At 34.3% G+C, this 22,748-nt stretch overlaps 1 protein-coding gene across 1 annotated transcript; it reads right to left on the minus strand.

Moving 5' to 3' along the window:
• Positions 1-23: 23 nt before the first annotated feature.
• Positions 24-22,737, minus strand: TOP2A (DNA topoisomerase II alpha). The gene is made up of 35 exons (XM_016164781.2): positions 22,566-22,737; positions 21,561-21,716; positions 21,239-21,329; positions 20,901-20,964; positions 19,046-19,191; positions 18,785-18,882; positions 18,353-18,565; positions 17,837-18,010; positions 17,548-17,649; positions 17,303-17,440; positions 15,923-16,061; positions 15,015-15,172; positions 14,598-14,723; positions 14,161-14,271; positions 13,902-14,007; positions 13,701-13,810; positions 13,506-13,598; positions 12,870-12,984; positions 12,647-12,768; positions 11,331-11,479; positions 10,081-10,312; positions 9,765-9,899; positions 9,439-9,639; positions 9,052-9,247; positions 7,808-7,899; positions 7,522-7,680; positions 7,307-7,390; positions 6,266-6,448; positions 5,861-5,951; positions 3,221-3,373; positions 2,802-2,925; positions 2,645-2,688; positions 2,095-2,238; positions 1,440-1,639; positions 24-1,123 (listed from the first exon to the last, which is right to left on the minus strand). The coding sequence occupies exons 1-35, from the start codon at positions 22,584-22,586 to the stop codon at positions 995-997; spliced, it is 4,599 nt and encodes a 1,532-aa protein (XP_016020267.1). The 5' UTR covers positions 22,587-22,737; the 3' UTR covers positions 24-994.
• Between the last annotated feature and the right edge of the window lie 11 nt (positions 22,738-22,748).

Here is a 22,748-nt window from a genome sequence, read left to right on the forward strand (position 1 = left end):
ACGAAAAAAGGACAATGAATGGGTCGCAATGTTTAGAACATTTTATTAAAGTACAAAATTGCTGGAATTAATAAGCTAAATAGAAAAACATATTAAATATTTACAAAAACATTGATAACACTACTCAAATCACAGACGTGTAAAATGCAGAAAGGTCTTTAAAAAGTTTACAAGTTGAAAATTATGGAGATTTCTCATTGCTGAGTATGGTATCAATAAAATATTTAAGGTCTTTGAGCACTGCAATCTAGTGCTCCCCAGAAATTTGTTCTTTGGGAAATTCTGACTCAGAGGCAGCCAGAGGGGACAGTCAAGAGTTGAGACAGCACTGGTTTATATAACTTATGGTCTAATTTTCTTCATCTTCTTGACTGTGCTGAGGTTCTACAGACACAGCCAGGGTGGTTTTCTTTAGCCTCTGCTGACGTTCTAAAGGGTATGAAGAATATGAGCAATATCCCATTGTTTGAACAAAAATTCAGCACATAAAAGGCTGAGTGGGGAGTATTTGTACTAGAACTATAAAGTTCTATCTGATGGAAAATTACCTATATAACTAAGATAAAACAGAATTAATCATGCTCTATCTCATGTTTATGAAGGTAGGAAAGGAGGCACAGTAGACACTTTTATATCAAAGTGCTCCAATTTTAGCTTAATGTATGGTCAATAAACAAACTAAATTATGCTGGAATGATCACGTAACTATCTCTAGAGTCCAGAAGAAGTTAAAACCAGATTTTAAAGATAAAAGGAAACAGAATGAAAATATAGACAAAGCAGAGAAAAAAACAATGCCCATGAGATAGATCACCATTTAGACCGTATCATAAAAAGATAAGGGACGCTGGGCTCTATACACTTCACTTTGATGATTTTAGATTAAAACTACTTTTCCCAAAATAAATTCAAAGGGGAGGAAATTAAGAGATTTGGGTAACTTTCAAACCAGTCTTGGGCTCAATAAGACCACTAAAAATAGTCACCTCACATTTTAAAACAGATCATCTTCATCTGATTCCTCGAGGTACTTTATCGGCTTCTTTGCTCGCCCAGATTTTACACGAGGAGCCACAGCTGAGTCTAAGTCCAGATGGAAGTCATCATTCTCCCCCTTGGATTTCTGAAAGAGAAAAGCCCAAGTAATTTGCACAATGTCAACCTGACAGTAGAATCACAATGTAAAAAAATATAGCAACGGACTACAATTCACATTTTCCACATTCTAGTAAGTATTAAGAAATAGATCTAAGGCAACTCTCTCATTGACTAAGTGGCATAGGTAACCGTTACAACTAAACTAAATACAGTTAAAGCTAATGGATTATGGGGTTTAAATTTATTTTCTTAAAAATGTGCCAAATTATTAAGAGCAAAACTTAGTCATATGTTTTAAAACATTGACAGCAAAAGGACTGATTATTAGGATAAACACTCACCTTGTTTGTGACTGCTTTAGAAATCATTTTCTCAAAATTAGAGTCGGAATCATCAGAAGTGGATGGCTTCCTTTTGCGGCGAGTCTTGGTTTTTGGGGGATCAGGCTTTTGAGGGGCATCAGAATTCACGCCTGGATCCTTTCTGGTTCTTTTTGGTGCAGCCCTTTTTTTGGCACCCGTCGTCGAGGTGGAAGACTGACCTGCAAGTCACCACAGGCATTCGTCATGCTGCTCTAAATGAATTGTTCTCAGTGAGAACTTTAGCAACCTGTTGACTGCTTATATTTAATACAGGAAAAGACAATCTAATGGAACTGGAAATATATTAGAGAATCAAAGAATTCTTAAGCAGCCTTTTTTTTTTTTTTTTAAAGTATGTTATACCTTAATCATTAGCAACTTTTTAAGGATTAGTTTACAAATCCTATCCCCATCGTAGAAATGAGCTAGAGAATGCCTGGCACTTTGAGAAACGTGTTGAGCTTAAACCTTTTGACTATCAATTTTGATTATAAAAATTTAAAGATTTGTTTTCATTTGGAAAAGACGTAATTTCAATATCAACAGTAATGTTGGGGAATAAAACATTGAAATTGACTTGTGGTAGCCAGTTATTTAATCCCAATATTAACCCATTTCAAAGATTTTGGCTTACTTTTTGCTGCTGTTTTCTTCATTGTCACATTCTTTTGAGAAACAGGGTTTACAACTTCCGTTTCGGCTGGGAAATCAGCAGCAGGAGAGCTTGGAGAAAGTGGAACATCGTCCTTGGCATCATCATCATCATCAAAGTCTGTTACTTCAAATGAAAAGGAAAATAGTACATTTAAGCAACACATGAAATTCCATTTGCTGCTTTGTCCCACCTACGAATTCCTATTTAAACATCAAGCCTGTGACTTTTTGGAAATATTTAAAACATCTTTATAACTTTGTTCTAATTTCTGGATTCTCCATTAGCAAAAAGTTATTTATTTATTTTTGTCTCTCTAGCACCTAGTATAGTACCTGGGACGAGCACATAATTACTTTTAATATATTAAATGTAGAACCTATTTATGTGCAAAACTAAACCTAATGAACAACATCAATGTAATGCTAACGAGAACTCACGCTTATTTTGAAATGTAGTCCGGATTTGAACTCAGTTGGACCTGAGCACCCCAGTAAAGCAGATGATTCACAAACTTTACGTAAATACATACCTGACGTGGTGCTCTTTTGTGGCTTCAGTTCTTTGTTAGTACGTCTAGAATAAAAATAACACATCCTGACAACCAATTCTAAATGTGTCAAATAATAAAGAATACATCAGCTATTTAAAACAATAATGATAAAATCCATATCAGAGAAGACGCTTACTTCGGGGAAGTTCGGGTCTTAACTGGACTAGCATCAGATGGCACAAAATCTTCATCTTGAGTTTCTTGATCAAAATCTGAGAAATCTTCATCTGAATCTAAATCCACTGTGAATTTGGTTTTTGCTATTAAGAACATATATACACAAAGAATCAAAGAGGGTAATAGGTGAAATATTTAATCCACAGATTGATAACACATTTTATGAAGACTTAAATTTCATTTTAATCTCCTACAAGATGCTTTAGCATTTTTAAAGATGCTTTATTTAGTTCTTTAAAAATTTAATATTTAAACATTTATAAATTTAAAATTTAAAAAATTACTGTTCCAAGAGATAATTTCTGGGATCAAGTACCCTGAAACACATTGTCCATTCAAATCTCTCAGAATATCTACATGTTCTCCAGTTTTTCTTACTTGCTGCTCTCCGTGGCTCTACTTCTCGTGGAGGGACATCAAAATCACTTTCGTTATTACTCGCATCTGATTCTGAATCAGACCAGGGGTTTCTCTTCTTTCCTTTTTTGACTGATTTAAATGGCAATGTAGTTTGTTTCTTCGTCCTGGTACCTAGAGGGGAGAAAGGAATTAACCACCTTTACATATTCTCAGACTTGCATTTCTTCATCTATCATCCATCCATCCTTCAAATATTCATTAAGCTCTGTGCAATGGTAAACAGAAACAGATGTAGTTTCTCCTCTTGTGTAGCTTATAGCTTGGTCATCTACTCCCATAACAAATGCCAAGTGTTTATGCAGGGTATGCAGTATGTATGTAACTATGAAGCTTCTCCAAGAAAGAGATGCTTGAGCTAACATCTGAAGGTTAAATAAAACTCAACTAGTTGCAGGGAGGTGGGTGATGACACATTTCAGTTTAGGACATAGCATGTGAGAAAACGATGCACACAAACAACTGAAAAATATCCTATTATGGCTGGAGAGTAGAAGTTAGTGGGGAGAATGGTTGGTCTTGTTAAGGATTTTGTTTTAAAGAGGGAACCAACATGACCAGATTTACCTTTTAAAAAGTTCTCAGGTTGAATAGTGGAGATCAGAAAAGGGCAAGAATAGATGTAAGGAGCTCAACAGAAGGTTAATGCTGAAGTCAAGCCAAGGGAGACAATTCAACGGGAAAAGAATGGCTGGGACCAAAACTTGAGGTACGTTTAATGGCAGTTTGAAGTCACTAAATCTTGTTAATTCTTCCCCCCAAATGTCTCACATACCCATTCATTGCTCTTTATTTCCCTCATTTTGGCCCACAAAGATTACAAGGCAGTTTCTTTATTGTTCTGATATAGTCCTTTCTTCATATTTTTATCAGTATATCTACCAATTTCTTATTCTCTAGTTGACTCTCATCTATCTTCCAACAAACCAGTTTCCTAGCTCTGCATAATCTGGTTTAACTATGTTCTATTATTTTCTAATATAAAAACCCCCACTCTGTTAAGGGGGCCTTCTCATTGTCCTATGCATATTATGTGCCCATTTTTCTTCTTCCAATCTAGAATGCTTAAATCTTACTTAATCTTCACTACGCTAACCCGAGTTTTACCTTTTTCACAGAGCCTCTGTAATCTCACCTTTCTGTAAACCTTATGCTGCTCTTTCTTTCTTGATGAAATTCTTGAGGGTAAATGCCATGCACTCCCACTTCTTTTGCCATCACAATATTTGAGATAGTGATGGGAACATGAATGCTCAACATAATTACCTGATTTACTGGTTTTATATGCTAAATGATTGCTAGTTGGGTTTCAAGTTAAATGTGTGCTGCATTTTAAGCCCTATATAATTTTGCACAGCATGGCACACACAGCATACCTTTATTACTTCTTTTTAACACTAAGGTGTTTCTATCTGTTTTATTCATTTTTGTATTTCCCACAGGAGCAAACATTAACTAGCAAAGTAGATACTCAAGGATAGACTCAGATCATCAATGGAATAGGGTTGAGCATCCATAAATAAACCTTAATATTTATGGCCAATTGATTTTTGACAAGGGCAAAAATAGTTTAGCAGGGAAAAAATGTTTTTTCAATATGTGGTGCTGGGACAACTGAATACCTACGTGCAAAAGAATGAAGTTGGACTTTTTCCTTATGCTGTATACAAAAAATTAATTCAAAATGTATTAGAGATCTAAATATTAAGAGCTGAAACTAAAACTCTTTGAAGGAAACATAAGAGTAAATCTTCATAATCTTGAATTTGGCAAAAGAGTAAATATGATACCAAAAGCACGAGCAACAAAAGAATAAAAAATAAATAAATTAGACTCATCGAAATTAAAAACTTGAACTTCAAACGACACTATCAAGAAAATGAAAAGACAATCCACAGAATGTCAGAAAATATTTCAGAATCATATATCTGATAAGAGACTGGCATCTAGATATGTAAAGAACTCTTACAACTAACTTAACAATAAAAAGACAAGTAAACCCAAACCACAATGAGATACTACTTCACACTCACTAGAATGGCTAGAACGAAAAAGAAAGTGTTGGCAAGGATGTGGAGAAATTGGAACCCTCATGTATTGCTGGTGGGAATGTAAAATGGTGCAGCTGGTTCAGAAAACAGTGTGGCAGTTCCTCAAAAGGTCAGCCATAGAAAAATCATGGCACAGTAATTCTACTCCTACGTATCTACAAGAAAAATTAAAACTTAAGTCCACATAAAAACTTGTACATAAATGTTCATAGCAGCATTATTCACAATAGCCAAAAAGTAGAAACCCAAATACCTATCAATTAATGGACAATTTATTTTTGATGATAAAGTCTAATAAAATGTTTATCTCTACAATGAAATATTATTTGGCAATAAAAAAGAATGTAGTATTGATATACATTACTAACATGGGTCACCCTGGAAAACATTATGGTAAGTGAAAAAAAAAAAACAGCAACAGAAGCCCACATATCATAGCTCTCCTTCATGTTACTCATTAATAACTTATTGAATTTAATGTGAAATGTACTAGGTAACAAACATAATCTTATCTCAACTCTATACCATTTTCTTTAAAATGTTTTAATACCTGGTTCTTTTTTCAGTTTCTTCTCTAATCTTTGTTTTAGGCCTTCTGGTTCCATACCATTCTCTTGAGGGGTTCCTTCAGAATTTTCATTCTAAATATAGCAAGATAAAAATGGTGATGTTCTGCCAACTTATTGTTTGGCATACTATAATGTCAAATATACAAATATATATATGGTCAAAGAATGATTTTTTTTTCTTCTTTGGTTCTGGTTAAGAGCTCTGAATAAAGGTATAGGTGTGACTTTTCAAGCTATAAACATTAAACAAATCAAGCTCTTAAGAAAGGAATGTCATATAGGATAAATTTCAAACTATGGAATTAGAAAATTATAGTAGAATTTGTTCAATTTTATATGGAAATATGCTTAAAGTGTCTTATGTATAATGTTTTCAAGAGTATTACCTTAATTTTCCTTTTAATTTTCTTTTCTGCTTCTGCTTTCATCTCTATGGTAACTCGGGGGATGACTCTTTTTCCACTTGGTGAAGGCAAAACTTCAGCCATTTGTGTTTTTTTCCCTTTTCCTTTCCCTCCTTTCCCAGGAAGTCCTACTTGTTCATCTTGTTTTTCCTTGGCTTCAACAGTCTACACAAGGAATAGAAAAAAGTGAGTTTATAAGCTAACAAAGACATTACATCTTAGTTACTTTGTAGGGATAGAATAAAAGGCAAAAGTTAAATAGATTTCAATGTTACATCATAAGATAAATTTGTGGTAACCTTTTCCATAACTAGGTATACCACCACAATAGTGAAGATATAATTAAGACACACTTCAAAAAATTTGGAGACAGAAGACTAGGTTCTAAGCTTGATTCTACCACTTAACCTTTCTGAAAATAAAAAGAGGAAACTGGGTTAGGGACAAAATGTGTGTGTGTGTGTGTGTGTGTGTGTGTGTGTGTATGTAAACTCAAATTAAGAAATGTGATTCCAGCAATGTATACTTATCTAATCAACTGACTGCAAGCTGGACATTATACCAAAGTGTAATAACAAAAATTTGTTAATCCTTTTAATTTCTGAAATGCTTTTTCTTATGTTAAAATAATGTTGGAAAACCACATTAGTGAGATTTAAGAAACAGGATCTTCTTAAACTACTGATTCGCTAGTGCTGAAGGTAAATTGTCCTTTTCCTTTTAGGTTGACTTGGAGGACTGGGTTGGTCTTCTTCCATATTTAAATTCTCTTTTATCTTCTTAGTCCCAATAGGTCAAAAATCAACTTCTGCCCTTCTTTCTTTCCAAAAATTTCTAGGTTGTATGTTTCCTGGCATCATTTAGTTTATTCTAGCTAGTTTTTAACAATTTATTCTTTTATGTTATCTTGGAATGTTTCCTTATGCTTTCTATATTCTTTCTATTGCCAATTGTGAAATTTCTTGACAAAGAGGTAAATTGCTAGAATATATTATTTCTAACATGGGCATATAAACTACACACCTCCAGCTCTTCAACAAAAGCAGCCAAGTCTTCTTTCCACAAATCTGATGGACTCTTTTTCTTTAATGTTTCTAGCTCTTGTTCCTTCATAAGATAGTCAGATAATTAAGAGTTAATATATGTGCATAAACAGCATTTTCAAGAAACACAATTAAGTTTTTGCTTTCACCATTAGAATATAACTAAGCAACATGTACTATCCATCAATAACTCACTTTTTCCTTTCTTAATTTGCACAGTTCATCTTTCTTTTCCTTGGTAAGATACCAAAGAGGCATATCAAGGAGGTAGTTGAAGGTTGGTCCAGTTACAGAGTCACTCTTTTCAGTTTCCTTTTCATTATCGCTCTCTTCGTTTTCTTCTTCATCTGGAACCTAAAGGAGGAATTAAAATGTAGCTTTAATAAGAAATGCGGAGCATACTTTAGATTATACAGTCATTATATAAATAGACATTAGATTATATAGTCTAAAAACAGAAAAATGCTAACCAAGAAATTACCTTTTGCTGGGCTTCTTTCCAAGCTTTCACAGGATCCGAATCATATCCCCTCTGAATCAAAACTTTAATCAATTCTTTCTTAGGTTTATTTTCTATTTAAAAAATGCAAACAGAGATAATGGTTTTGAGCAATATTTTTGGAATGTAATAAGGTTTTATATTAATTGAAAAGATTAAAATTGGAAATTAAACTATTTGTCTTACATAAATTTGTACGTCCTGGTATATATATACAGTTGACACTTGAACAACTCAGTGGGTTAGGGTGCTGACTCCCTGTGCGGTCGAAAATCCCCATATAACCTGAAAAACTTAACTACTTGTAACCTACTACTGACTGGAAGCCTTACCAGTTAACAGTCGGTTAACGCATATTTCGTTATGTTATATGTATTATATACTGTATTCTTACAATGAAGTTAAAGAAAAAAAAATTAAGATCATAAGGTTTGTCTGCTGTGAGTTTTTTCAAATTGTCTCAAATCTCTAAAATGTTTTCCAATATACTTATTGAAAAAAAATCTGTGTAAAAGCAGACTTGCACAGTTCAAACCGCTATTGCTCAAGAGTAAACTGCAGTTTTCTCCTTAAACCATTGGGAAAAGTAAATTACCACAAGGGGGCAGTCAAATCATGAGGTTGTGATCTAACTATAATCCTCAAAAGAACAAAAGACAATTACAACTTTAATTTCTGGTAAGTCTCCACTTCGGTTATTCTCCCTGGTCTTTTAATCTCAGCATTTCACCGGGCAAGTGTTCAGTGCCACTACCCACACATTGTTTTCTCCATGTTGCATTCATCCCCTTTTTCTACAGTGACTTTCTTTCAATGTCTATAGTAGTCAATACCACCTTTACTTTTCGTTTTTCTTTGAATCATATCCAATATTACTCATTTTAGTCTTTCCTTAAGCACACAATTTACTTGTAATAGAAACCATTTATAATCTTACTCCCAGTCTTTTTTTTCTCTTGATCCGTTTATGTAGGAACCTCTTCTAACTCTCAATTCTAAATGTCATCTAAGTCTTGTTTTCTTGAGATGCTCAATCTAGGAAAAACTATGTCTTTCAAACTATAAATGTCCAATCAAGCACTTCAAAGAAATGCTCATATAAGTAGCCAGTTGAACTAAATAGATTTTTCCCTCCCTCCTTCCCCAACATTATCTCACCAAAAACGTTTAAAGGAAGTTTGGCATGATTAGTTTTAGTTCAGGCAGTTATTATTCCAAAAACATACCAATGATTATTTTGCCATCTATTTTCTCTAAGATAAAGCGAGCCTGATTGTTCAGTTTAGCAGATTCAGCGCCAAGCATTCCTAGAAGCCATTCTTTTCTTAATCCATAATATTTAAGCCTGAGTTCAAAGAAGTCTCTTAGAATATCCAACGCTGTGTCATATTTCTTTAAACAGCCTACGTGGTCAAAAAGCACCTGTTTTCATGTTTTTGTAAAACAAGAAAAACAAAATTAGACCCCAGAATAGATAAATTGGTTAAACTTCAATGATTTTAGAGAAATTTACTTTTAAAATATGAAAGTAGCCTATGATTTCCTTTTAAAATTGACATTAATCGTCTTAACATAAATTGAAACATACGTATTTCTCATAAAATAAGACCTACCATAGAGTTGCATGTGAGACTAGTTTGAAGTTTGAAGACTTTGTGTAGTCCCGCTCTCTCGGCCTCTGCCAGTTTTTCTTCAGTCATTTTCACAACGAACTTCACAGTGGTATCTGTATGGTATTCCCTATAATCTGTTATGAGAGGAGGTGTCTTCTCCGTGCCATTCAACATGGGTTCCAGAACCTGTTCTTTATATGTCTAAAGAAATAAATAATCCTTTTATAAGTTTCTAAAACACAGGATCCTGAATATTCAATGAGCATTAGCACCAAAAGTATTTCCCTTGATCACGAAAATCAAAAAAGAAATCCATGCTTACTTACCTGGGTCCATGTTCTGATGGGAAGCTCTGAGATTTCGATGGTTGTGGAATTAAGAATAGCCACTTCGCCACTAATCACATATTGATTTGGAGCCAGTTCTTCAATAGTACCCTTGAAGTTCTTGTAACTTGGAAGCTAAATTGGTATGTTAAAAAAGAATGTTTTCTAAATGTGAAATCACAACAGCATTAGACAATAAATTTAACTAACATTTAAGTATGAAATAAATTGCACATTTGTGTCCCCTTTAACCATATAGTCTACTGAATTGAAACCAGAGGAAAACTAAGGTTCTTAATACACACAAAATAGTTACCATTGGCAAAGGTTCTTCTCCATCCATCAAACGCCTGATATTATTCACGACTTCACGAATATCAAAGTTGGGAATTTTGCAGGACCACCCAGTACCGATTCCTTCAGCACCATTTATCAGCACCATGGGTATAATAGGAATGTACCACTCGGGCTCCACACGCTGGTTGTCATCATATAAGAACTTTAATGTGTGATCATCTTGTGGTGGAAATAACAACCGAGCCAAAGGGCTAAAGAAAACAATCAAAGAATGTTATAAAATACTGGCTTTGATATTTAACTTTCATGAAAAAGACATGTTATCTCATATCTATACATGAAAATTACCTTGGCTTTACCTGCTGATTCATATTCACTTAACAATATTTATTGAACACTTTCTATGTGCCAGGCACTACAGACATAAAGTCACAGACTCCAAGGGGCTCACATTCTAGCACAGGAAGGTAGACAATGAACACACATTTGGTCAGGTGTGAGAGAAATGCTAAGAAAAATAATGTAGGATAAGAGTGATCGAAGGGGTGCTAAGAAATGGTAGGTCCTTTCCGATAGGATAACATCTGAGCAGAAAAGAAAATGAGAGAATGAGCCATGAGTTATATGGAGAAAGAGTATTGCAAGCAGAAGGACCAGTAAGTAAAAGGCCCTGAAGAGGGAGTTGCTTGGCATGAATAGACAGAGGCCAGATGTGTTTGGAGCAGTGATAATATGAGATGGAATCAAAAGATATGGGAGGTGGGAGCACAGATCATGGAGGGTCTGGTTAGTTAAAACAGGGCTTTAGACTTTAAATGGAGTAGTTGAAAGGTTCTGAACCAGTTACCTATTTAAAAAACACTTGGCTGCCATAAAAAAGAATGGTAGGCTATATTACAATTGTTTGGATGAATGGGGTGGCTTAATATTTTGCCAGAGCAGAGCCCATAGAATTTGCTGATGAATGGACACAAGTATGGAGAAAATGAGTCAAGAGTGACTTTACGGTTTTAGCCTGAGAATTAGAAGTATGGCATTCCATTTACTGAGACAGGAAGACTAAGGCTTTTGCTTTACTTTCTGTTCATTACAAAGAGCAGCATAATTAAGCTTTAGTGAGCTAGTTTTTTTTTTTTTTAATAATACTCTAAGCATCTGCAAAAATATACATTCTGATTAACTGAATTTTTATATACATTTTTGTCAACAAAATCTCACATTATTTCAAAACGGGAAGTGGCAATCACTAGAAATCTAAAGCATACCAACCTGAGCATTGTGAAGATGTATCGAGGACTAGCAGAATCCTTGCCACCATGCAGCCTGGTACCAAACTGACCAATGGGCTGCAAGAGGTTCAGATTATTGCTACCCACAAAATTCTGAGCCAAATTGATAATGGTCATCATTAGTGACATCTGGAGAGGGAAAAGATTCGTTAATCTGATCTATAGGCCTTTAATAATACAAACCCATTTATTATGACTGAGCCTGACTGTAATCTTGTAAGGTTTTATGACTACTGATGTTTATTGATGTTTCCCGGATAAATACATGGCAGATTTATTACCTTAACCTCATACTTCTGGCTCCACATTCAGGGCTCTTGCCTTCCAATAATTTCAATCAAATCCTTGAAGGCAGAGCTCCTCTCTTCACCCACGGCAAAATAAAATATTTCCTACTTTGGGTTACGACACTTCTCATTTCTATTCTAGCACATATAATTTTATTCTACAGTTTGGGAATGTGTTCTACTCTCTTGGTTAAGCTGTGATTATGTCTTGAAGAGAAGAAACATATTTATCTTTGTATATGTGGTACATGGTAAGCATTTAAAAATGTTCGTTGTGTGAACATTTACTGAGTACTCAGTATACTTTAATTGAAAGCAACAAGCAAGATAATCATTACATTTCAAGTTCTAGAACTTTATAGGCAATCTAGTTCTTTATAACATAATAAATGCAAAAAAGCAATTTAATCACAAAATAAAAAAGGAATATTTGTGTGAAGTCAAATAATTCAGACATATATAAAAAACTGGAAAGTTGTCCTTTTCAATTCCCGGGGATAAAAAATTAAAAAGATGCCCTTTCCAATTGCCAGAGACAACCAAAATAAATAATTTGGAGCATATCCTTCTAGACATTTTAAGAAATGTTTTGCCTCTCCCCCCCCCACAATAGAAAATAAACATTCTTCAATGTTAGTAACATACAGATTTATTTCAGCTATATTACTAATTCCATGGATAGATATGTCACAATTTATAACAATTTTCCAATCAATGGACATTTTTGATGTTTAAATTTTAGCATCATAAAATTAAAATAAACATCACTAAATAACTGTGAATATAGATCCTTGCAGACTTATGAGTATCCTTATAGAAATATTAATTTTAGAAATAGATTTGTTAGGTCTAAGTAAAGTATAAGCACATTTCTAGTCTGATAGATTTCACCAAATTATTCTCTACTATGGATGTGCCAACTTATAGTCTCACCAAGTGTTTGGACAATGGATTTTGCAGGTATTTCTGCTATAATGCTTTCTAGAAACATTATAGATTGTGTGTTTACCTCACCATGATGATAAGAGGACATCTCAGCCACTGACCCAGCTAACTGGGCAACCTTCACCTCTCGCTTGTCATTCCGTTTGAAACACGTAAACAAAACCTTTCTCTGACCTGGTTTCAAACCTTCAATACGAAAGAAGTGCAAATATTAGTATCCTTAACTTAACCATTTCTGGGCATTGATTTCTGTTATAATAAAAACAGATTAACAAATTAGAACTCACCATCCACCATAGACGGGATAGATCTCTCGTTATCAGAATTTGAGAACAGGATTAGTTCCTTGTTTATGAAGTCGTTGTATGTCAGATATGTGGTTGTTTGCCCATACAAGTAATCCTGAGGGACCAAAGAGAGTTATTATATGATCTAGTTTAAAATAATAAAACGAAGAAACTTCTCAACAGTATTTTCTATAATTTGTAAGTCCCGCAAAAATATAGAATTATATGGCAGTATTTTATATGTTTTAAAGATAAAGCAGGTAGAAGAGGGTAAAGGGGGTCAAATATATGATGACGAAAGAATTAACTTTGAGTGGCGAACACATAATGCAATATACAGATGACATGTTATAGAATTGCACACTTGAAACCTATATTGTCTTATTAACTGTCACTCCAATAAATCTGATAAAAAGATAAAGCAAATTTAATTGTTGTACAATTAGAAAAAAGTGCATTGTCTTTGTAATTTCTTTCAGGCCCAATACATTCATGCAGCGATTAAATAAGAATATTTGTATAGTTATCGATTATACACTTTTTATTGAAATAACTACTCAGTAACTTAAATTTGCTATATTATTCCTGAAAGATCAGCAAATAGTACATTTTGTGGGATATATTTAAAATTTTTACCTCAGGAAGGCCAAGTAACTTTCGTTGTCTTCTATCCTCCATGAAATGAGTTAACCATTCCTTTCGATCATCTATCTGTTTTTTGCTAAAGGCCTACAAATTAGAAGATGCAAAAGTCACTGGCTGGGTTCCAAAATATCTCTTGCAGTGATTTATAAAATTAGAATGTATGTACGAAATACAACTCATCCTTACCAGGCTGATCGCAGCATCGTCTTCAGGACCAGAGTATTTGAACTGGATACGATGTCTTTTCATATCTGCAAAGTATTCTTTAGCTTCTTTGGATGTGCTGGTGCCCAAACCTACGCAACCAAGAATACCAAGTTACTGCATATAATCTTGTATAATGGTACATAACGAAATGAGAAATTTTATATGGATTTTATTACAAACCTTTGTAATACTTGACTTTCCATTTTTTATGATTTGGTGTAGAACTCTTCCATTCTTCAAATTCAGGCAGACTATAGAATGCCATTTCTTGCTTGTTTTTAGACACCTGTGGTAAAGGACATGTTGTTGTGGCTTTATACACTGCTGGGTCCTCTGCTTACCATTATATATCACCATACATAACATGGGGTTATGTATATATATGAAGGGTTGAGAAGTAGGGCCTTAAAATATCCATTAATATTAGAAATTAATATACCTTTACAATGGGAGTGATAAATTCCTCCAGAAAACGATGTCGCAGAAGAGAGGGCCAGTTATGATGGATAAAATTAATCAGCAAGCCTTTGATGTGGGAACCGTCTTGGTCCTAGAAATATTTAGAAAGCCAAACACAAGAGAATTATTAGAAATGAAAGAATCATGATTGACATACTGGCAATTTCTCAAAATTTCTTCCATGGGGATCAAAAAAAAGAAGCTATTCAAATATTCAAAGACTATTCAAATCCAGATTTTTAACCTATATATGTAATGTACATACGAAATAAGTATAACATCTGATTAGATGTTGATTAGAGAGAATGACTAAAGCTTCAAGTTAAGTAATTTCCTTTCATGGCAGAAAAGCAATGCAACAAAAAGACATGTTTAATTTATTTTAACACTCTAAAATGTCTGAAAAGCAAATCTGACCTGATCTGTCATAATCATTATCTTCCCATAGCGAAGAGTCTTCAATGAATCTTCATCTTCATAGTTTTTCTTGTATTGAAGACCCACAATCTTGATGATATTATTAATTTCGGCATTTTCCATTATCTGAAATGGACATATACCAAAAAAAGTAATGTTTTGTTTATAAATTTGAAAAGAACAAAGAAATACAATGGTATATGTTGCTGGAATTTTCTTGAGCTCCAGTATTTTGAGTTACTATTAGTCTATATTTTACTCAGAAAGATGTTAAGATACTGTAATAAACCCAATTCATTAAAATAGCAAGCTATCTAAAATAATTTCAAAAAACGCTCAATGAGGGAATAAAATACAAGCATAAAGTCCTGCATTATAAAACTAAATATAGATTCTAAAGATAGTTTCATATTCTACCTGTTTGTGAGAAGCTTCTCGAACATTGAGTATTTTTCCTCTAAGAGGGAAAACCCCATATCTATCTCTCCCAACCACACCAAGGCCTGAAACAGCCAAAGTTTTAGCTGAGTCTCCCTCGGTCAGGATAAGTGTACACTCAGTGGAGTTTCGGCCCCCTAAAATAGAAATACACAAATTAATATGGACACTTTTAGTTCAACTTCAAATATTAACTCAGACACGCTGTTACTAGCTTTGTGATAAAAGTCAAATAATTTACAATTCGTAACAAGTTGGCTTAGGAGTAAAATGGAACTAATAGATATATATATTTTAGCTAAAATTCATAGTAAATTTTTAAAAATCTTAGTTTCTTAGGCTAATTTCTCATATGTATACTGCTCCTGAATATTCAGTGGAGCCTCTGGAGCTTCCTCGAGTTTACTACACTTAGCCCATACTCTTTGCCTTACCATATCTTTATGTGACTTGCCACTCTTCATCAAACCTAGCATAAAAACACTCAGTTTTAACCATTTCTTTGGGGCTTCATTTCCTTTATTTTCTCCTATGTTCCGTAAAGCTTACATTAAAAATGTGTATGCTTTTCTTTTTGTTAATTTGTTTTTGTCAGTTTAATTTTCAGGGACCTAAGAGGGTTGAGGAAAACCTTTTCCTCTCCTATAGAGCGACATGTAAATACTTTTGTTTTATACCCCAAAGTAACCATCTCAGCATTGTAACAGTCCAAAACCTAGAAATGACCTAAATGTTCAATAATAGGGAACACACTAGTTTTTAACACAGTAAAGATATTTTCTTGATATTAACTGTCAAAGAAAAAATACTCAAGGTATGCTGTTAATGAATAAAACAAATAACTGAACTACAAGATTTAAAGTTTGGAAATGTTATTAAATGTGTACCTGCATCATTGGCATCATCAAGTTTGGGAATTCCCTTAATTCTGTTATGTTTCACAGCAGAACACTTCTTGTTTAACTGGATTTGAGCCTTAAACTTCACCCAGTTTAGTATGCTTTCTACAATACCACAGCCAATTGCCTGAAAATGAGGAGATTCATGTTAGGGAGAAGAGTTCTGTCAGAAACTTAGACTACAAACGAGCTCCCATAAAAATAGTTCAAAGATTGAAAAGAGGTAGAAAAATAATTTCTGGATAGAGGCTAGCATATCTTCTTATCTCAGGTGATTGCTACTGAGGAGGCTGGTTTCCTTGGGGTTCAATAAATATTACATATTTATATTCTGCCAGACGTTGAGCTGCTAGTTGGATACTAGTGGCTAAAACAAATTAGACATGGTTCTTGTCCTCATGAAGTTCAATATACAACAAGGAAGACAAGTTAGAAATAAAATTAAAAATTGCAAGTGTGATGAGTGTTATTGGATAAGTGAAAAATGTGCTACATATAATGTATGTCCAGTCTTATACTGGAACAAAGTTAGTGAGGGAGAAAGGTAGAAAGGCTTTCCTGAGCAAAGGACATTTAAGACCTAAAGTAGTTAGCCAGGCGACAAGCATTCCAGGAAGAGGGATTAACATGTGAAAAGAGGGGAAGAGTACTGTTTTTCAGTAATTTAAAGCCAGTAGGACTGAAGATTAGAAAACACAGGAAAAGGTGGCAAGGAGATGACGCTGGTAAGTTCTTAACCACTTAATTAAGGAACTTAAGACTTTTTCTAAAAGTAGAAGTCACTGAAAGACTTCCAAAAGAAAGTAGACAAAAATGTGTACTTTAACACAAAAAGATTAGTCAAGAACATTGCAAAGAAAGGACTGAAATTGTATGAACATTAAGAACCTATTAAGAGATGACAGTGGGAGGGTACAGGCATATCCAAGAGATGCTTGCTTACCAGTTTTATTAGAGGAGGGGGGATACAGAGAAGGTGCTCAGCTTTTTTTTAATGTAACCTAGTGGTTGGTTGGGGCCTTTAACTAAGAAGGAAAATAGTTTTGTTTTTTGAGGGTAGGGGAATTCCTTGTAAGGGAGTCAGTGTGGACAGAACTGAGTTTTGGATATGTGATTGAGAACAACTTTAGGCGATTAATGTTTAGCAGTTATATGGGCTGAATCCAGAAGTGATCTAAACTGAATGGTGATAAGAAGTGGGGGGATATAGGCATGGTAATTAAGGCTCTGAAAAGACCAATGACATAAGAGCTGGTTTTTTTTTTCAACTTCCTTTTCAGAGTGAAAAAACATGCTTCTGCAAAACTGAGAAGGGCAATGGAAAATAAAGTAAAGTGCTTCTATTTTTATTTCCCTCAAAATACTCACAGCTTTGATGAATTTTTCACTTAGTTGGCATGTTGATCCAAAGTTCTTGACTTGTAAAGTCATGTTTTCTTTTGTCTGAGAGTCAAAGGTTGGGTTTTCAATTAAGGCATTCACAAAAATCCACATGTGATTTTTCACCTGCAGCAAAAGTTGATATTAAATCACTCAAAAACTTGCTTGTGCTTTATTTATAGCCTTTCTCTTTCTTGACTTTGGAAAAAGAAAACTGTGCTAAAATACAATACCTGATGTGCTTTTACTGCAACACCACCCTTGTTCTTCTTCTTCACAACATCAACAAGTTTAGTCACAATCTGATCAGCTACATAATCAACATGTCTGCCACCCTAATGAGGAAAAATAACAGATTGTAAAGCTCAGTATCCTCAAAATTATAATCAAACACAAAAAAAGTCTAATTTAGCTTCCTTTATACCAAGGTAGCCAAATACTGAAGTTCACTCTATAGATTAAAAATAACAAGAACACATATATAAGTATAAACCATGATTAACAATTCAAGAATAAAGTTACCTTGGAAGTAGCAATGCTGTTGACAAAGCTAATTTGCTGAAAGCCTTTTTCACTCATTGTTAAACACACTTCCCACCTGTGGTTTACTTGTTCATGGATGATTTTCAATGGATTGCCAGTTTCATCTACTTTATCCTTCAAATACATATCCACATAGCTACGGAATCCTTTCACCTGTGCAGGAATTAAAATGGTATAAAAAAAGTTATAAAAAGAAGATTCGATAATAAGACTAAGAGGATTTTCCAAAACTAATGAAATGGTGTTCACTGATGGGCATAAAAAAATGGTCATTAAAGGGCACAAAAAGATTTATTTAGGTGTTTCTTTGAGAAAGAAATTTCCTTAGTAAGTTTAAAATAGGCTGATTTAAAAAATGTGGCATATAGTTTTTTTTTTCAAGAACATATCTGAGAAGTGGCAAGAAAAATACATGAGGAAAAAATCAATTTTGCCTCTGACAATGATCATAATAATACCCTCTCTATTACCCTTAACACCCAGGAAAATACGTACTGGCAACTTATTTCCATTGAGAAAGACTTTAACATCTTTAGTGGATCCAGCAATATCATATGCTCTTCTAACCATCAGTGCAACAATATCTTTGTCAAGGCTCTGCATTTTAAACTTAGACAAATCAGGCTGGAAGGTAATACATGTATAATCTTCTCCATTAAAGGGCTTGAGTTCCATCTCACCAGCTCTCCCCATGTTATCCATCCACGTCTATGAAGTAAAAAATATAAAAGATAAAAAAATTCAAGTCATCTCATAAACTAGAACTAAATAACACAAATTTATAAATCCTAAAAAATAACCTATGTTCACAATAATTTCCATATTTTAATAGATTCTAAATCATGTTGAATGCAATAAACCATTAATGGCATTATAAATTGCTATAGTACAATTTATAACCAAGGCAAAAGATACCTATTTACTTGCCTGTTTGAACATTTTCTTGTATTCTCTACTGGCTGTTTCCACAGTAAATTTGGTACTAAATATGTTACACAATTTGGCTCCATAGCCATTTCGACCACCTGGGCAAATAAATATAAAATATTATGTTATTATCTCATGAACAACTTTATTTCTTAATCACTGGCAAAGTGATCCAAGTATAGAGATTTATTCCCATATTTTAAAACTTTTGCCATAGTCATTTAAAATACAATATATTCTTTATTTTCCTCAAAACTTTACCTGTTACTTTCTTTTCATCATCATCATAGTTACTAGAAGTTAGGAGCTGTCCAAAGATGAGAGCTGGGACATACATCTTCTCAACTTTGTGTTCAACAACAGGAATACCTTTTCCATTATTCCATATACTAATTAAATTGTTTTCCCTAAGATTGAAATTTCATTGTAAAACAAATGTTAAATTAGTGCTTAAGTATTTCTTATATTTAAATAATTATTTTTAAAATATATAAATCACAAGTCTCAACTTCTTTTTTCTTTTAATAATTTTTTATTTTTCAATTACAGCTGACATACATTATATTAGTTTCAGGCGTACAGACATTTATATAACTTACAAAGTGATCACTCCAATAAATCTACTACCCATCTGACACCATATATAATTACAATATTGACTATATTCCCTATGCTATACTTTATATCTCCATGACTATTTTGTAACTACTCATTTGTACTTCTTAATCCCTTCCTTTTTTTCACCTATAACCACTAACCACCCCTCTCCACCTGGCAATCATCAAAATGTTGTCTGTATCTATTTGTTTTGTTTGTTCACTTATTTTGTTCAAATTCCACATGTAAGTGAAATCATATAGTATTTGTCTTTCTCTGTCTGATGTATTTCACTTAGCATAATAACCTCTAGGTCCATCCCTGTGTTTGCAGGAGAGCAAGGAATCAAAAACCTATTTGAAGAAATAATGAAAAACTTCCCTAACCTGGTGAAAGAAACAGACATACAAGCACGGAAAGCAGAGTGTCCCAAATAAGATGAACCCAAAGAGGCCCACAGCAAGACACATCATAATTAAAATGCTAAAGGTTAAAGACAAAGAGAGAATCTTACGAGCGGCAAGAGAAAAACAGTTACCCACAAGGGAGCTCTCTCATAAGACTGTCAGCTGATTTCTCAACAGAAATTTTGCAGGCCAGAAGGGATTGGCACAAAATATTCAGCGATGAAAAGCAAAGACCTACAACCAAGATTACTCTATCCAGCAAAGTCTCAATTTCTTTATGACTCTTTTTCATATATACCTTCTGAAATATAGCATGAACTACCTTTCCCACCATGCTTAGTTCTTGATACTGCTGAAATAGGAGCCAAAAGGGAGAAAAAAAAATTAAACCTTTTCTAACACCTGGGTGGACACTGATAATGTTGAAAAAATATGAAATTTTAAAATGTTAAGATAAACAAAGGGAAATGATTTATGCTCAATGGAAAGAAAATAACAAAATTTGGAAACAGAATGATTATACTGCTTTTAAGAGGATCAGCTATACTGTCCTCTTAGCTTTTCCATCCAACAGAGCTCATTGCAAAACAAATACAAAAGGGAAAAACATCAGTTGTAAACTTCCCTGCTTGCCAATTAAATACTAAAAATTTATTTGGACTTTGATTTGGCTAATAAAAAGGTGAAACAAGCATCCTGACCACCCACAAAGGGACACCCAGCATTTATAACCAGAAATGTTAAATTTCTACCACCACCTGCTGGTTTACTATTTGAATAGCATCATGTGAAAAAGTTAAAAGCTCTAGACTCCAGAATACTTTAAGCAATTATTGGAGATGCTTTCTGAATTATTTAAGGATGAAATGTCATAACATCTGTAATTTATTTTAAAATGCTCCAGAAAAAACATAAATGAAGCAAATATGGCAAAGTGTTGAAAACTGTTAGATCTAGGTGGGAGTATCAGAAATTGTTCATTTTAGCATTATGACTTTATGTGCTTTGGCAAACTTTCATTTTAAAAAAGCCAACTTCACTATAAATCTAAGTAAATGCAAGTAACAGTAATGATGAATTATAATAAACAAAAGACTAAGCAAGAGACTCACGGGTCAATCGTGACTCTAATACAAGACATTTTTGGGTCCCTTTGTTTGTTGTCTGCAGCATTGACTGAAAGAAAATAAAATATGCATTTGTAAAAAGTATTTTAAAAAATTCTTTAACTCTTAGAAAGGAAAACTCAAGCACAGGAGAAGAATTAACGAGGTGTTAATTCAGCAATTTCTATTCACAGTACTGTTTCTAGGAAAGAATTCAACTTCCCCGCCTCACCTTTGCCAACTATTGTTTGAAAAGAGTGCTCTGGATACAAAGGGTTTGCTAGGAATGATACTCCTTATGAAGGTTTTGACCAGTAAATCTTTATATGAAAGAATTTACTTACCTAGAATCTCATCAAAGATTTTGTACAAACCAGGAACAAAAGTGACTTCCCTATAGTTAATGCCAGTATCTTCATCGTAAACCCACATTTGCTAGAAATAAAGCAAAAAGATAGTTATTTTTAGCCTACATTTATTCTGTTTTATCGTCATGATTACTATTAAGTCTTCTGGATTAATACATATATTATATAAATTACATATATTATATAAATATCCTAGGCAGTTCCAGTGACACTCGAAGTACATGAAATAGAGAAAATTAACCTGGAAAAGTACACATTTTAACTACTTAGTAACTACATTTAATTAGTTCGGTTTTACCTGGGTCACTAATTCCACAGAGCCAATGTAGGTGTCTGGACGAAGCAAAATGTGTTCCAATTGTGTTTTCTTTTGATAGATTCTTTCAACAGACAGTCTTTTCTTAGCATCTTCATTTTTCTTTGTTTTGTTGATTTGCATATTTTCATTTACAGGCTAGCAATTTTAAAAAGTTTGAAAAGATAATTTTAATTATAGGTTTATCAGAAACTATAAACGAAACCCTTACCATAATAATATGCTTAAACACACAATAACAAATCGCAATTTTTTAGTAGGTATTGGTGGAGTTGACATTGTTTTGTACAAACAGGGCAATTTAAATGAACTGCAGCCAGGTTCCCAGGTGTCAGTTTTAATATATATTGTCTCACTAAGTGTATCTGACGTGGAGGTATTTTCCTTGAATGTTTTAGATATCAGTGAAATACATCCACTTATTTTATCTACTCCACAAATATTTACTGAGTGCCTACTATGTCCCAGGCACATAGTAGATTCTAGTTCAGCAGCAGCAGTTTGGGAGACTATCGATTTAATCCTTTAGCCATGTTAAAATTGTGAATACAGGAAGGTCGTATTTTTATCAGCTTGGGCCTGCCGGCGCCTCGATGGAAATACTATGCCCTGCTCTGCACCTTTCAAGGTCAGGGGCATTCAATCCCATTTTCTGCCGGAGGGAGGGAGGGGAGAGCATCAGTACGTGCGGCTTAACATCACATTATAATACAGATCTACGACAGGACCGACTGCATCCTGCCCCTAGAAACAGTAAAACAAAACAGCACCCTAGAAGCCAGTTTAGCCGATAGCTCTTCAATATTAGCACCATAATGGGTTTCACCCTCTTCACGATCACGCGGAGCCCAGGAAACCGGGGTCCACACGGAACACAGGCTCCCAGCCTGCCGCAGCGGGACAGCCCAAGAACCTCGCCCCTCACCGGCAGCTAGAGATACCGGGCCGCGCTGGGGCTCCACGACCCGCCTCTTCCGCGAGCTATACCTGCAGTGGTGACACCTCCATGGTGACGGTCGTGAAAGGGCTCGAGAACCCTGCAAGCAACTAAACCAGCGGGGCCCACGAGACAATAAGAGAGAAAGCCGCTTCTCCACAGACGCTCGTCCGTTACGAGAGTAACTCCAGTCCGGTTTGAACCTTCCTCTAGCCCGCCCAAATCAGGTAAGC

Source organism: Rousettus aegyptiacus, unplaced genomic scaffold, assembly GCF_014176215.1.
Source record: "Rousettus aegyptiacus isolate mRouAeg1 unplaced genomic scaffold, mRouAeg1.p scaffold_m13_p_6, whole genome shotgun sequence".
Taxonomy (NCBI): domain Eukaryota; kingdom Metazoa; phylum Chordata; class Mammalia; order Chiroptera; family Pteropodidae; genus Rousettus; species Rousettus aegyptiacus.